At 50.7% G+C, this 16,219-nt stretch overlaps 2 protein-coding genes across 2 annotated transcripts; one reads left to right on the forward strand and one right to left on the reverse strand.

Moving 5' to 3' along the window:
- Positions 1-6,928: 6,928 nt before the first annotated feature.
- On the reverse strand, positions 6,929-12,774 carry naga (N-acetylgalactosaminidase, alpha). Its single transcript, XM_084700684.1, has 9 exons — positions 12,616-12,774; positions 11,990-12,146; positions 11,505-11,645; positions 10,135-10,346; positions 9,723-9,817; positions 8,964-9,125; positions 8,407-8,604; positions 8,024-8,164; positions 6,929-7,489 (listed from the first exon to the last, which is right to left on the reverse strand). The coding sequence occupies exons 2-9, from the start codon at positions 12,142-12,144 to the stop codon at positions 7,325-7,327; spliced, it is 1,269 nt and encodes a 422-aa protein (XP_084556810.1). The 5' UTR covers positions 12,145-12,146; positions 12,616-12,774; the 3' UTR covers positions 6,929-7,324.
- A 1,235-nt stretch (positions 12,775-14,009) lies between these two features.
- On the forward strand, positions 14,010-16,186 carry LOC146287544 (uncharacterized). Its single transcript, XM_084700299.1, has 2 exons — positions 14,010-14,065; positions 14,748-16,186. The coding sequence occupies exons 1-2, from the start codon at positions 14,047-14,049 to the stop codon at positions 16,184-16,186; spliced, it is 1,458 nt and encodes a 485-aa protein (XP_084556425.1). The 5' UTR covers positions 14,010-14,046.
- Positions 16,187-16,219: the final 33 nt, after the last annotated feature.

A 16,219-nucleotide genomic window follows, 5' to 3' on the forward strand; every position in this document is an offset into this window, starting at 1 on the left:
GGAGAGGAGATGAGGAGAACTGGAGACTAGGTGATGCCAGTCTGTAAGTAGATAAGGCTTCAAAGAGGGAGGGAGGGAGGGAGGGAGGGCATTTCTAGGCAGCAACCTTAGCCAGAACCTTTCCAATATCCGTTGCAAAGAAGGCCATGTGTGTAGTACCTGTGAAGACTGTGTATGTGATGAAGGTGTGTGTATGTGATGAAGGTGTGTGTGTATGTGATGAAGGTGTGTGTGTATGTGATGAAGGTGTGTGTGTATACTGTATGCAAACACGTGCATGAGGTTGTGAGGTGATCATTAATAAATAGTACTACATGAATGAGGCAGAGCTGTGGAAGTCAAAGCATCAGAGCAAGAGCCATTAGTATTTATATCCCTGGCAAGGGTGAATGTGTGTGTTTTTCCCTGGCAAGGGTGAGTATATGTGTTTGTGTATCCTTGGCGAGGGTGTGTGTGTGTGTGTGTGTGTGTGTGGGCATCCTTGGCCATGGGGAGTGTGTATCACAGACTTCAGCCGTCATGCAGAACATACTGTAAAAGGCCAAGGTGAGTGTAAAGGGCTTACCACACACACAGACATGCTTGCACACAATCCCCCATGTTATTTTTCTCTCTCATTCTTTCTCTCTCCTCTCTTTTCCCCTCACCCTATACATACCTTTATCTTGTCTTATATTCCCCCAAATAAGGAACTGGCTGGTTGTTGTGAAAGAGCCTCTGAAACCAGCATGCTGTGACCTTGTGACGGTCTTGGCTCAGGAAACAACCGTTTACAAACCAACGAGGGCAGAGAGAGAGAGAGAGAGAGAGAGAGAGAGAGAGAGAGAGAGAGAGAGAGACAGAGAGAGAGAGAGAGAGAGAGAGAGAGAGAGAGAGAGAGAGAGAGAGGCCAAATATAACTCTGGGCGTTTGGCAGGGTAGGAGGGTAAGAGAAAACAGGTTCTTAGAAAGTGGCTTCAGGAACTATCCTCTGTGTCTCTCCCTCTCTCTCTCTCTCTCTCTCTCTCTCTCTCTCTCTCTCTCTCTCTCTCTCTCTCTCTCTCTCTCTCTCTCTCTCTCTCTCTCTCTCTCTCTCTCTCTCTCTCTCTCTCTCTCTCTCTCTCTCTCTCTCTCTCTCTCTCTCTCTCTCTCTCTCTCTCTCTCTCTCTCTCTCTCTCTCTCTCTCTCTCTCTCTCTCTCTCTCTCTCTCTCTCTCTCTCCCTCTCTCTCTCCCTCTCTCACACTGTCCTTCTCTCTCTTTCTCTGGTTCTTGTTTCTTCCTCTCCTCGCTCTGCGTTTCTCTGAGCTTTCAGACAGTAAACAGCCCAACTGCCACATCATGCAGGCAGAAGGGCATTTGGTCCAAAATGTGTTTCCTTGTCAAAGGAAGTAGCACTGGTCAAACTGTCAAATGTTTCCCTCTTTACAGAACTCACTCACCCCCCCCCCCACACACACACACATATAAAAACACACACACACATACACAGCCTCCCTCCTCACACACTAATTAGACCCATTGAAAGGGTTAGTGCTTGTTGCTAAGAAAGGTTGATGTTAACTGAACCTTTAATGGCATGTGTTTATGCTCTGGCTCCACTGGCAGGGAAAACATGGGGTGTCAGTGTAGGAAACATGGCTGCTTGACTATGGCCACTAGAGATGACATCACCATTCACCTGGAGATGACACCAGCATTACACTGACCAATAATAAATACAAATATTTAGCTTTTTTTCCATACTCCCGAAATACAGGGCGGATTTGAACCTGCGACCTCTAGAATGCGTCAGATGCTCCACCACTGAGCAATGTTCCATGTAGTTACTTGGGAGTCTGTTTGTGTATCTGGACACAGAATTGTGTGTGTGTATTTGTGCAAGTGCGTTTATGTGTGTGTTTCTGTGTGTGTTTCTGTGTGTGTGTGTATTTTGTGCAACTGTATTTGTGCGACTGTTTTTGTGCGACTGTTTTTGTGCGACTGTGTGTGTGTGCGTGTGTCTTCTGTCCTGTTGTTCCCTCTGGTCAGTGACATTGCATCATTGCATCATTGCATCATTGCATCACAGGAGAGCTTTGAGAATTCCAGGACTCTCTGTAGAACCCAATCAATATATACCCTGCTCCACAAACCACAATGTCCTCTCAACGCTCTTGCAACGCTCCCACAACGCTTGCAACACTGTACCATCCAGGCTGACTGTACCGGGGATCAGACAGGGTTTGGAGACTGGTCTGTAATGATGATCTGCAGTCTAAAACCTTCTGGTGCTACCGGCCCCATCACCAACAGAGGGTCTGCAACGTCCCACTGCCCCCTGGTGGTCACAAGCTGTGACAGCGGCAGGGAGGGCTGGGCTGGGGGTGCATGTGGAAACATGATGGCATAGATCCAGTTTGAACTACGAGGGCTACGCTAACAGGCTAAACTGTAGCCTGCATCACATGGCTTTCTAAGCGCTTGGCTACTTTAGTGGCTAGCTGGGCCGTAGCTGGCATCATCAAGCTGCCACATCACTAGCTCTAAGTGAGTCCCACAGTGCAGGTGGGTCCCAGTGTGGAGGAGAGGGCCTCAGTGTGCAGCAGCACCAGAGGGACTAGTCTGATTGTGCCAACACAACAGGTGTCTTTGCACCCTGAATGGAGCTCTCACTGACTTTGTAACAAACTGATTAAAGAGGAGATTATGGAGGACAAATAAACCTTCTCAGATTTCAGTCTGCCTGATTCAAACACCCTCCCTCTCTCCCCCACAGTCGTTCAGACTCGCACGCCCCAGAAAAATTTGAAGTCACTCTCACACAAAAATCCTCCTTTACAACACAACTCCACTTTAGCTGTAGAACAAACGCACCCACACAACACACAAAACACACACCCCTCTGTTAGACTAAGCTGTGCTTTGAGCAGGTTAATGTTTATGTGTGTTATGCCTGCAGTGATGCACTCTCTGCAGCCAGACTGAAGGTCAGCCAGGCGGGGGAGGTGGAGGAGGGTGGGGGAGAGGGTGGAGGAGGGTGGGGGAGAGGGTGGAGGAGGGTGGGGGGGGGAGAGGGTGCGGGAGGGAGAGGGTGGAGGAGGGTGGGGGGGGAGAGGGTGGAGGAGGGTGGGAGGGGGGAGGGTGGAGGGGGAGGAGGGTGGAGGGGGAGGAGGGTGGAGGAGAGGGTGGAGGAGGGTGGGGGAGAGGGTGGAGGAGGGTGGGGGAGGGAGAGGGTGGAGGAGGGTGGGGGGGAGAGGGTGGAGGGGGAGGAGGGTGGAGGGGGAGGAGGGTGGGGGAGAGGGTGGAGGAGGGTGGGGGGAGGGTGGGGGGGGTGGAGGAGGGTGGGGGGGTGGGAGGTGGGTGGAGGCCTGCCAGCCACACAGGGATCTGATTCACTCTGCCAACAAACCACAGGGGGAGGAGGGGGGAGGGGGAGGAGGAGGGGCGGTGCAGGAAGGTGGAGATGTGGATGGAACCGACACAGAACAGAACAGCTTACATAAAGACTGACACACGCTGGCAGAGTTAGGATAAATACATGTGTCAGCTTTGAACCGGGAAGGAGAGAGTCATGCTGGATCAAAGGTTCAGCAGTAAGATTTACAGTACAGACTCAGGTCTGACACTGGACTCCTGTGACCAGATCTCTCATGTGAAGGTTCTTTCGCACACGAGTCATAAAGAATGGTATTACATCCCAGTTTCAGTGTAAGTTTAATATTTCAGAGTCACATTTCTGTTTCAGCCTGGGTGACAACAACGTCATCACAAAGAGCAACTTTGGATTTCATGGGACCAGTCGCAATTCTTAACCTATAACAACAGAACCTGAAACTAGCTGACAGCTAACGGTGGCTAATTGTTGCTCCTTATGACAACGATCGGGAAAAATTCAGACTGTAGAGGAGACCATGAGAACCAGGCAGCAGATGAATAAATAACATGCACAGAACAGTGTGTATATTTGTGTCCGAAAGAGAAAGAAAAAGAATGTGTGTGTGTGTGTGTGAGACTGAGCAGCTTTGGCTGCCACCTCCGAATGTGTCTCAGACACACACACACACAGACACACACAGAGACACACACAGAGACACACACACACAGAGACACACACACACAGACACACAGAGACACACACAGAGACACACACAGAGACACACACACAGACACACAGACACACACAGAGACACACACACACACACACAGAGACACACACACACAGACACACACAGAGACACACACTCAGCAGTGAGCAGCTGACAGCCTGGAGCGTTGCCAGGCACAGCCTCGCCACGGCAACGTGCAGCTCTCCTCGTCCACATCCCTGGCAACCGTGCCAACGAGTCACACAGACGAGAAACGGGTCCATTCATAAAACTCACGCGGTCAAACATGACTTCACAACTGGGCACGACTAACCTCAGGTCATCGAGTAAACATAACCTGCGGCTATAAACATGCACGCTTTGGGAAGCTTGAAGCTTTCTAAAAAAAAACAAATTCGAACCACATTTAAAACACAGCTGAGGTTCAGTCTCAAAGTTCAGCAGATAACTGCCTCGGCACGTGAGCACTCCTGCTGAAGAAATATTACAGCTCTTTAGCGTTTTGTCCTGTACTATGATCCAGAATGCCATTTTACATTTCCATTTTATTTGGATTCCATTCCATATTTCATTATCTGCATGACACTTGCACTACTCATATTTACCATATATACCCACTTATACCCACAGTATTTGCCAAGGTGCTGAGAGTCCTGGGAGGGTGTCAATCCTAGCATTCTCCTGTACAGCAGATTTAAACACAGTCCCTCAATCACATCACAGTCCCTCGACACACATGCGCTGATGCAATAACACAGCAATAGAGGAGAGGAGGGGGAAGAGGAGAGGAGGGGGAAGAGGAGAGGAGGGGGAAGAGGAGAGGAGGGGGAAGAGGAGATGACTGGATTCAGCCCTCTGTGTTCCATCTCCTCCTCAGCCAATGGGATGGCTATATGTCATCAAGCTGCAGCAGTCTCTACTGCTAGCCTGTGTCTGAGGATGATGATGTCATCCAAGCAGCTGAAGACCTCATATGGCCTTGTGTGTGTGTGTGTGTGGCATGCTGGCACACACACTCTCGTGCTGGCAGTCCTAGACAAAGTAATTGAGTTAGAGAGAAAGAAAGAAGAAATTGGTGAGAGAGAGAGGAAACTAGACAGAGAAAGAGAGAAGAAAATACAGACAGAAATGTGGGAACACGGGAAACCACACATGAACACATTCAGTGCTTTAATGGATGTAAACATGTACTCTCTGACTCAGTAGCAGCTTGATGATGCTCCACATTAGGCTGTGTGCGTGTGTGTCCTCAACCCAGTGTGTGTGTTTTGGCTGAGAGCTTGTGTCCATATAAGTCCTTAATGTTTCAGTACATGAAGATCACCCTATACATACTGACCTACCCCCCCCCCTCCCTCCCTCTCACACACACCCTTACCCTGCAACACACACTTCTCTCTGGGATGACAACATGACTATGAGCTTGGTGGCTGTGTGTGTGCAGGGCAAGAGGGGTGTCGGGTAGAGTGTGTGTGTGTGTGTGTGTGTGTGTGTGTGGGGTGGGGGGGGTGCAAGAGAACCAGAGTGGCAACTGCTGCAGCTGTGAGCCTACGTGAGCATCCGCAGGAACACACTCACCCTCCCTCCCTCTCTCCCTCTCCCCCTCTCTCCCTCTCTCCCTCTCTCCCTCTCTCCCTCTCTCCCTCCCTCCCTCCCTCCCTCCCTCTCTCTCTCTCTCTCTCTCTCTCTCTCTCTCTCTCTCCCTCGCTCCCTCCCTCCCTCCCTCCCTCCCTCCCTCCCTCCCTCCCTCCCTCCCTCTCTCCCTCTCTCCCTCTCTCCCTCCCTCCCTACCTCCCTCTCTCCCTCCCTCCATCTTTGTCTTTCATTCTCACCCCTCCCTCTCGCTCTCATCCCTTATTCCACCCTCCCACATTCGTCCGTGCCTACTTATGCACCCTTCCTCCCTCCATCATGCTCTCCTTCCCTCTCTCTCCCTTTCCTTTGCTCACTCACCCCTCCTCTCTCCCTCCACTATAATACATTCCCTTTGAGTCTACCTCTCATTCTTTCTTCCTCTCTCCCACTTCTCATCCCTCGCTCCCAAGCGGGCAAGAGACCTTGACAATGAAGGATGTGTTGCATTCACGGTCGGATATCTGACACTGCTGAAAGGAGAAGGGAAGGCAAAGATCCATTTCCCCCACACACACACACACACACACACACTCACACACACACACACACACACTCACACACACACACACACTCAGGAGTCATCTCAGGCCAGTGCCTGAGTGTGTGTGTGTTCTGCAGTCTTAATCGTGTGTGTGCGTGTACGTGTGTTTTACTGCATGTGTGTGCTATTCCCTGTATGCAGTCAAGTCTCATGTGAACCAGTAAGAAGTTGCACAAGGTCACACACAACTCTACCTATAACACAGAGGTCAGGGTGTGTGTGTGTGTGGCCAGATTACAGGGCAGAGTGGAGGTGTGGGGGGATGACCAGACTGAAGCTGTGGGGGGGGGGGAAACAGAGATGGGATGTTGACTGCCAGCAGGATAAGTCTTCAGTGCTAGTCTCCTTCATCTGATATGGAGCTGTTCCATCTGGGAGGCTTCCACCCCACAATGCACCAGGCCTGGCGTGGCAGTGGTCCGAGCCAGGGGCAGCTGGTTCTCTCTGGGAGAAGCAGGTGCATCGCAACACTGTCTTCTTTCAGTGATCGCTGTACTTACAACCATAGTGTTCTGCTGCCATCTAGAGGCTGCAGTCAGAACTACACATACAGCCATGTCTCTCCTTCCGGTCTGAGGTAAACAACAAAAGATGATAGAGAACACAGTCATTGAAATAGTTTGTGTTGAGTGTGTGTGTAGGGGAGCGTGCCTGATAAGGGTATGTCACCACACAAAACAGTCAGACTGACGGCTGAAAGCTCCACATTAAAGTGCCTTTTATTGAGAAGGTAAAACATACAGAAACAAACAAATCACTGGCTGTATTAAAATAATCGCAGAGCACACAGTCCTACCCCCCCCTCATCTGCCCCCCAGTTACCATGGTGATGGGGGGGGGCTGTTGACTGTATTTAGTTTTATCCCTGAGAGAACAATCATGTCCCCAAGCATCCATCTCTATGACCACTTCATGGTTCCGGTATAAAAGTTAAAAAAGCAATAATTTTGATTCAACTTCTGCAGCATTCTGTTTTTATCACAAACATTAATGTGCTAAATTCTTTGCTTCAATGTGTCATCAGAGGGGGGGGGGGGGACTACAGGAAGTGGGTGGGGCAGCTACAGGAAGTGGGTGGGGCAGCTACAGGAAGTGGGGTGGCAGAGCGTTGGAGGTGGGTGTCCAGTGCTTCTGTCCAGCGGGCGATGACACGTACCACATGACCACACCTGTGGGGTTCACAGACACCACGAAGTCTGTGGAGGCTTTCAGGGTGGGCATGACCCTCTCTGCAAACACGTCATAGATCTGGAGAGAGATTCACGCGTTAGAGACCTGGAGAGAGACTCAAGTGTTGTCGTCATTTTAGCACTCATGCTTCTACCTGACATCTTTGGCATTCACAGAATCAAGCAGGAGATACTGTATGTACACACAGCCCAGAGAGAGAGTCAGAGAGAGAGTCAGAGAGAGTCAGAGAGAGAGTCAGAGAGAGAGACAGAGAGAGAGAGAGGGGAACATAGAGAGAGAGAGAGAGAGAGAGAGAGAGAGAGGAACATAGAGAAAGAGAGAGAGAGAGGAGAGAGGAACATAGAGAGACATAGAGAGAGAGAGAGAGAGAGAGAGAGAGAGAGAGAGAGAGAGAGAGAGAGAGAGAGAGAGAGAGAGAGAGGAACATAGAGAAAGAGAGAGAGAGAGAGGAGAGAGGAACATAGAGAGAGAGAGAGAGAGAGAGAGAGAGAGAGAGAGAGAGAGAGAGAGGAACATAGAGAGAGAGAGAGAGACAGAGAGAGAGAGAGAGAGAGGAACATAGAGAGACAGAGACAGAGAGCGGGTGCTGACCTGGTAGCTCCCAGAGGTGTAGTTGAGTCTGGCCAGGGAGGTCTGGTAGCGGTAGGGCATGTCGTCTCTCCTGCTGAAGAACACCAGCGTGCTGGTGTTTCCAGACAGGGGGCGCCAGTACACATCAATACCACTCTTCTCCTGGGAGGGAGGGAGGGAGGGAGGGAGGGAGGGAGGGAGGGAGGGAGGGAGGGAGGGAGGGAGGGAGGGAGGGAGGGAGGGAGGGAGGGAGGGAGGGAGGGAGGGAGGGAGGGAGGGAGGGAGGGAGGGAGGGAGGGAGGGGTGAGAGAAAGAGAGACAAGGATAGGAAGGGGAACACACATGGTTACGTTCTCTTTGTTCAGTAAACACTGACCTGAAGCTGTCAGTGGCTGGGATGTTACCTTGAACAGGCGTTTGCCCTGGACGCCCATGGGGTCCTGGTTGATGAAGATGGCCACCTTGTTCTGCAGGATGGCGCGTGCGCGGCTGTCCAGCGTGCGCAGGTCGTTAGACATGAAGAGAGGAGCAGCCATGATGGCCCACAACGCCATCTGAGACCGAGACTGATCCCAGCTCAGCCCAAAGTCTCCGATGACCAGCTGGACACACACACACACACACACACCATATTTACTATACAAGCTCCGGGGATGTTTCAGGAAGGGAGGAGGGGGTGAGGAGGAGGAGGGGTGAGACAGGGAGGAGGGGGTGAGACAGGGAGGAGGGGTAAGACAGGGAGGGGTGAGACAGGGAGGAGGGGTAAGACAGGGAGGGGTGAGACAGTGAGGAGGGGGTGAGACAGGGAGGAGGGGGTGAGACAGGGAGGAGGGGGTGAGACAGGGAGGGGGTAAGACAGGGAGGGGTGAGACAGGGAGGAGGGGTGAGACAGGGAGGAGGGGTGAGACAGGGAGGAGGGGGTGACACAGGGAGGAGGGGGTGAGACAGGAGAGAGACAGACCATGTCTGGGTCGTTCCAGCGCCCAGGGCCTGCTGCTGGTTGGAGGACATCCTGGTTCTCAAAGAACCAATCAGAGATGCTCAACACACTGGACCAGGAGTCCTGGATGTCGGCATAGTTACGCCACAGGTTACAGATCTCCCCCAGTTGGGTGTAGTTCACCTAGCAAACACACACAAACACACACATCTGTAGCCTGGCTGCCAGCCCAACTTGGCCCCGCCCACAAAAACATTGGTCGGGAAGTTGGGTCTGGAGGGTCTTGTATTGGGGACAAACTATATCCTAACAGGAGCTGTTCGGACCAATGAAATGGTCAGGGCGGTTTTTATACGATGATGGACATATGATCAACAGTAACGTAATCAACAACGTCACCAAAGAGAGCTTGGGTTGAATTTGTTATCAACAAACAACATATTACATTGCTCTGATTGGTTGTAGGTCTATCCAATTGAGCGAAGAGGCATTTGTTTTACGAGCTCGGTTGACACACGCCCCATAGTCACAGCCCAACAAAGAGTTTTCAGACTCATATTCTGACTAGAATTATGAGTATGACAACGTCAGGCTAACACGTCTGACTTCTTACATCCAAAACATCATACAGCTGTTCATATAGAAACTACAGCCGATGATCAAGAATCAGTTGTACAGAGTCCTACAGCATAGGGACACTGGCATGCGTGCGCGTGTCATCACTGCGAAATTAACAAAGATGTTAGGAGCCGATAGGAAGTGACCTCAGGAGAACCTTACCTTGGGAGGAAGTCCACCTTGGTAGGCGGGCCAACTGCAAGAGTAGGCGATTGGACGGCCAGTAGCATTCAGGGCCTTTGACATGAGTGGGTAGCCTATCAGGGAGGAGACGGATGGATGGGTTTGGTTCAGCTGGGATTAACGGGTGTGTTTTACTTCATGCAGCACCGGCTGCACCGACAGCTGGCTGCAGCTGAGAATGCGATTGGCTGCTTCAAGTCAGCCGGGCTGCAGGCGACGCAGATGCTGCATGAAGTCGAACACACCTAACATCTTCTTAAGTTCTTATTTCACTCCCTCTCTCCATACCTCCCTCCATCCTCATCATCCTCTCATCCCTCTCTCCATCCTCTCATCTCTCTGCATACCTCCCTCCACCCTCTCATCGTCCTCTCCCCCTCCCCCCCCTCACCCTGCTCCTGCTCCGTGGCGTTGGAGTAGCAGCCGTCGTACTTCAGCATGTCCACCTCCCAGGCAGCAAAGGTCTTGGCGTCGATGTCTATCTTGTCTATGGGCGTGCCGGGGTATCCCCCGCAGGTCAGGGTCCCCATGTCCCCATAGATCCCCAGCTTCAGCCCGCGGTCGTGCAGGTAGCGCGCCAGCTTGGGGATACCCCCTGGGAACCTGGGAGGGTCGAGACCAGGAACCACTGAGACGTATACTTACCACAGACACACACACACACACAGACAGACAGACACACACAGACACAGACAGACAGACACAGACAGACAGACAGACAGACAGACAGACAGACACAGACAGACAAGCATGGAAGGCTGGGTGTCAACCTGCCACACTGCCCCACCTCTCATATGCTCAAATCTGGAGTTACTGGACGGGGTCTCAACTTGATGGCTCTCACACCCCATCGTGTAACTTACTGTAGCATTGCTCGTTAAATGTTGATAAGTAAGGGTCAAAAAGTGGTCTGATTGGTTGTTCTTGTGTATAAAGGGAATTGTGAAGTATTGTTCTGTGGATTCTTGATGTCCTGAGACCTTCTCCTCAGCTCTGGCTTGTCCTACTCCTTCTTCCTCACTTCATGCTTTCTATCTCTGGTTTACAATAATCATGGTAGAGCCGGTAAGAGTTAACCTTCATTTTGTAACATGTTTGCATTGTAATTGATTTCATTCATTTGCAATGGTGTTAAATGTATATTTCATTTTAAACTTACTTTGACCATTCTTGCTCTGATTTTACCCAGAGTCAAATAACTTTAATTCCACTGGTACATTACTTGGTTTATGTTAATACACTGTTCAGTTTCCCATCTTCCTTTAAACCATCGGGAATTTGTTTTGGCTGTTTGGCCGAAATTGACCCTCTACAAGCATGTACCACACACATACGCCTGTATTATGCAGAGAAATGAATATAGACACATACCATGTCTCTCAAAGCTACTTTGATCCAAAAGATGATAGAGATGTCACATGACAGCGTCAGGTCAGCACCCTCCTCACATGACCCCTGGCCAATAGAGAAGGCCTCCACAGCTACAATATATGTTAACAACCTCCATATAAGTCACATACAGCGTCAGTAAAGATAAGATGGACTGATGGATTTAATGTTCCTGTGAAGACCAGACAACACACAGCTGACCTCAGCACCAGGTCCAGGCCTGTTCTGATTGGCTCTCGTCCCCCGAGGAGAGCAGACGACAGGCGAATCAGGAACAGGAACACTGGTGGTGCTGCACCCCAGTCTGACTGAGCAGTAACGCTTCACCACAGCCCGCTTCTGGGACTGCACTGGAACAGCGTGAGCCCTCACCTCTTGGGGTCAGCCTGCAGTTGTCCATTCTTGTCCCTCTGATGGGAGGACCAGCAGTCGTCTATGTTGACGTACACGTAGCCAAGCTCCCTCCAGCCATCCTCCGCCAGCCTGTCAGCCATGTCCCTGAACAGGCTCTCACTGGGGGGGGGGGGGGACAGATTTTGTTTAGATGTTCTGTCTTTGTTGGGCTAAGATGTGGTTGTTGTTGTTGTTGTTGCACTGTCCCTGGCAAATGCACAGTTCCTTGATTCTGACCACATGGACACTGTGACAACCACACCCTTCTGATCCTTGATCTCCTGCTGTACTTTATATGGAACATTCAGCTGACTTGGTGACTTGACTGACTGGTGTGGTAGGAGAGGGAAACAGGAAACACCATTGCCTCCCTCTCCCTTTCCCTCTCTCTCTCTCTCTCGGCCATTCAGTGATGGATGTAGGAGGTGATGGATGTAGGAGGTGATGGATGTAGTCAGTCAAACCTGATGCAGTTCTTGGGATCGTTCTCGCAGTCTATGTCACAGCGGTAGCGTTCCCATGCCAACCAGCCCATGGGAGGGGTCCTCATCAGGCCGTTGTCTAGGGCCAGGGTGGCCCGGGAGAGCGCCAGCACACAAACCACAACGGCCAGGTACATTACTGAAAAACGCACAGTGTTAGTCATTATTACAAAACGCACAGTGTTAGTCATTATTACAGATAATAAATTATAGTTCAAGTTGCGTTGCATACAGGATGCATTAATCGTACTGTGAATGACTAATCACTTGTCTGGCCGTTCAGAAAGGGTTGGATCTAGATGAAACCAAAATAACAATAGCCTAGGTTTCTCTCTCTATATGAGGTGGTGAGATGTGCAGGTAACCGGTCTGACAGCACCAACCGGGCCGGGAAAATGTGCCTAATATTCCGGTTGTAGAAAGCATTCATCTAGCGACCTATAGCCTACCAACAGGTTACATACCACCTGACTACCACATTCTGCACAAAACAGAACCTTGTACAACAATAGAGCCAAACTTTTCGGTGAAAACCATTAGCTCTGAGCTGTCGCGAATGTATACCTAAATGACTTACAACATGATATAGCAAAATGTTGACTACTTACCTGTAACTGTTAAATTGTTGTTGTGGGCTAAATTTTTGATATACACATCCACGCAAACTGAAGCACAGAGTGTAGCCTGCCTTCTGACTGTGGAACAAGTTTGCCTCACATTTCTTTAACCACTTCGCTAAACGACATGATCAGGAAGTGAGAATCACATGACACAGCGGCTGGTTGTCAGCTGACCCACAGGGGCGTTCGGTTACATTCTTAATGTTTTTTTTCTCTTTTAGGTTAGACGTTGACGCTTTTTGAAAAATTATATATATTAGTTTGTAAAATTATATATATTTAATGTAGGCTACGTAAGAACTGCATTCTTACACTCGATACAAATATTTTGGCAGAACAAACTAAAGCATTTCAGATCATATGTTGAGCTTGTTCGTAGAATGTTATTACTATAAAACAGGCTATAAACTGACTCAGGTTACTAGCTTAGGGTTGAGAATAGTGGCGTCGTCAGCAAGAAATAACTAACCAGCAGAGATGGCAAACGTACACACATCCTTTATTCAAGTAGAAGAAGATATGCATGTTTAAACAGACTGGGGTAAAAGTTGAAGTCCTGACTACACTTTTTCACTCAAATGAAAGTAAAGAAGTATGGGGTCTGACATATACTTAAGTAAAAAGTTGCCATTACTACTATTTCCAACCTTTCAAAACCTTTTTATCCAACCTTCTTAGTTAGAATTTTTTTTCAACCTTTTGAAGAAAAAAATTCACACACGATGAAAGGAAGAGACCAATGACAAGAAATAGTATTAATACAAATACAGATTAAAACTAAATTTACGAGCCTGAATTTGAAATGTAAGATGTAGAAACTACAGGTTTTTGTGTAAAAATGTTTAGGAGTGAAAGTAAATAATTGTAAAAAAAAACTAAATAGTGAAGTAAGGGGGAATGTCCCTGTACTCACTGTAAGTCCCTCTGGATAAGAGTGTCTGCTAAATGACTACATGTAAATGTACTTATATCACAAAAATGTGTTTAAGTACAGCACTTTGTTACTTTCCATCTCTGCAGCCAAGTGATAGGAGAGGAAGAGAGGGGGAGGAGGGGAGGAGAGGGGGAGGAAGAGGAGGAGTGGGGGAGGAGGGCAGGAGAGGGGGAGGAAGAGGAGGAGAGGGGGAGGAGGGCAGGCGAGGGGGAGGAAAAGGAGGAGAGGGGGAGGAGAGGAAGAGAGTGAGGAAGAGGAGGAGAGGGGGAGGAGGGCAGGAGAGGGGGAGAAAGAAGAGGAGAGGGGGAGGAAGAGGAGGAGGTAATGAAGAGGCGATGAGGAGGAAGTGTGTTATGTTAATGTCATTAATGACAGCACATCCTGAAGTATCACATTATCCTGACTTGGGGGTGGAGCTTCAGACAAACAGGAAGTTCCCACCTCCCTAGAGGAAGTGTGTGTGTGTGTGACATGCAAGCAAAACCATGGCAGAGACAAACATGGGTAAATATCTCTTTTTTACAACTTTTCACAAACATTGAACTCCCAACGACCTGTGCAGTGCATGTTTGTCTTTTAGTGTATTTAAATATTTATTCAAGTCGACTGTATCTCATATTACTGAGTCGCAGGAATGACTGATAAGGAAAAGCTGTTCTAATGTTTAAGAGCAACAAAAACGTATAGCAGTGAAAACTACAGTTAGTCCCAAATCAGTGCGTTTCAATCTTCTAAACTGTCAGAAATGATCTGCTAGGTTCAGTTTGTTGAACTGTTTGGTGTTTCAAACAGACTTCCTGGTTCATGTTACCATGTGTTGTGACAGCTGAGTGGTTCTGAGACACAGCTAAACTTCTTAGAGACACAAGAAGGGTTTATTCAGACACATGATGTCTGTTTGATTGTGTGACCACTGCCCGCAATCATAGAAGTAGAGTGTGTTTATAATCAATGGTGTAAAATGTGCTGTATCTCTCGTGGTGACTCTTTCCCTGTTTAACTTTGGTCCATCACTGCCTCCTAGTGGATGATGTGCATGACTGCATGTGTCTCTCATCTGATGGATGCACATATCTTAGACCATCTCTTCTTATGAGCAACGCAACAACACCTGTTACACAAATTTAGATGAATGAAAGTAAAGACTGGAAAAAATGACATTCATGAGGTGTCTCTCTGTCCCCAGGTGGGTGGGGGGCGTTGCGGGCAGTGGTGAGGAGTGCGTCGGCAGGTTTCATCCTCGCCGAGCTCGTTCTGGCATCGGCGTCTGCCCCGATCGGACCCTTGCCGGCCATTGTTGCCCAGGTAACGAGAGAAGTGGGTGTGGCCGGGCTGGGCGCCGTGACCTTGTGCCTGGCGTTCGCTGAGGCGCTCGTTTCCTTGGCTACCGGCCTCCTCGTCGGGGGGCGGGTGATGCGGCTGCTTGGAGGGGCGGGGCCGGCCGAGGTTGCTGCAGGGATCGCCCTGGTGACCGGCGCCGTGGCGAACGGAACGCTGGCGGGACTCCTGCCCGGGTGGATGTACTTCCTGCTGCAGTGCATCATGGTCCTGGCAGCCTACCCCTTCCCCAGGGCCAACGAGATGACCGCGGTCCTGTCCGTCATCTTCCTCTTCCTCTTCCTCTCCGTCCTCTTCGGGAGCCTTGGGTTCTTCTCCGGACTGGTCGCCATGGGGATCTCCATGGTGACCGTGTGTGCTGTCCTCAAGGCCCTATCAGAGCGGAGGACTCAGGAAACCAGAGACAGAAGCAAACACTGGTCAGAGAGGCTGCTGCTGTACTCGGTTGTCGTGGCAGCGATGGGGTTTAGCGTTGGGCTGGGGTCAGGGGTGGGGTCAGGGTCAGGGGTGGGGTCAGGGGTGGGGTCAGGGATGGGGTCAGGGTCAGGGGTGGGGTCAGGGCTGATGCTGAGGTCAGTGTTGTGGGTGGGGCTGCTCTCTGCAGCTGTGCTGGGTGGGGCCCTGGGAACAGTGGTGGTAGTGGGCCTGGAGCCTGCAGGAGCGGAGAGGGTGGCGCTGGGGGCTGTGTTGGCCTCCTTCGCCACCCTGAGACTCGTCCTCCCAGCATGCACAGCAGGCAGGGTGGGGGGTCTGCTGGGGGGGGCCACTGCTGCGGGCGTGTTGCTGGGGGCCGCCGGCGTTGCCTCGGAAACGGAATTCAAAACCAGGAAGACGACGTTGCTGGTTCTAGCTTCCGTCACGGCTGGGGTCGTTCTGGGCTCGCTGGGACTATCACCGGGATTATCACCGGGATTATCACCGGGATTATCACCGGGACTATCACCGGGATTATCACCGGGATTATCACCGGGATTATCACCGGGATTATCACTCTTGGAACTGACGGCCGTGACGCTTGTTGCCCTGGGGGCGTTTATCCTGGGCGCACCGAGGAGCCCGTTCCACACTCAGGTAAAGCTGCGCGGAGACATCCTCACCGGGCCGGCGCTGATGGAGGGCGTTGGCATGGAGGCGGTTTCCGCAGCAGCGTCTCCTCTCGGGGTGGCGGCGCTGGGGGCGGCTGCCATGGGGACGGCTGCCATGGGGAGGCTGGGGGCCATGGGGGTGCTGGGAGCTGCAGGCCTCACTCTGGGGAAGATCTTGGAAGCTGCGGCCAAGGGGAGGTGATGGGGGGTTATAGGGGAGGGAGGGGGAGGTGAT

Source organism: Hypomesus nipponensis, chromosome 6 (assembly GCF_054491055.1).
Source record: "Hypomesus nipponensis isolate SF chromosome 6, ASM5449105v1, whole genome shotgun sequence".
Taxonomy (NCBI): domain Eukaryota; kingdom Metazoa; phylum Chordata; class Actinopteri; order Osmeriformes; family Osmeridae; genus Hypomesus; species Hypomesus nipponensis.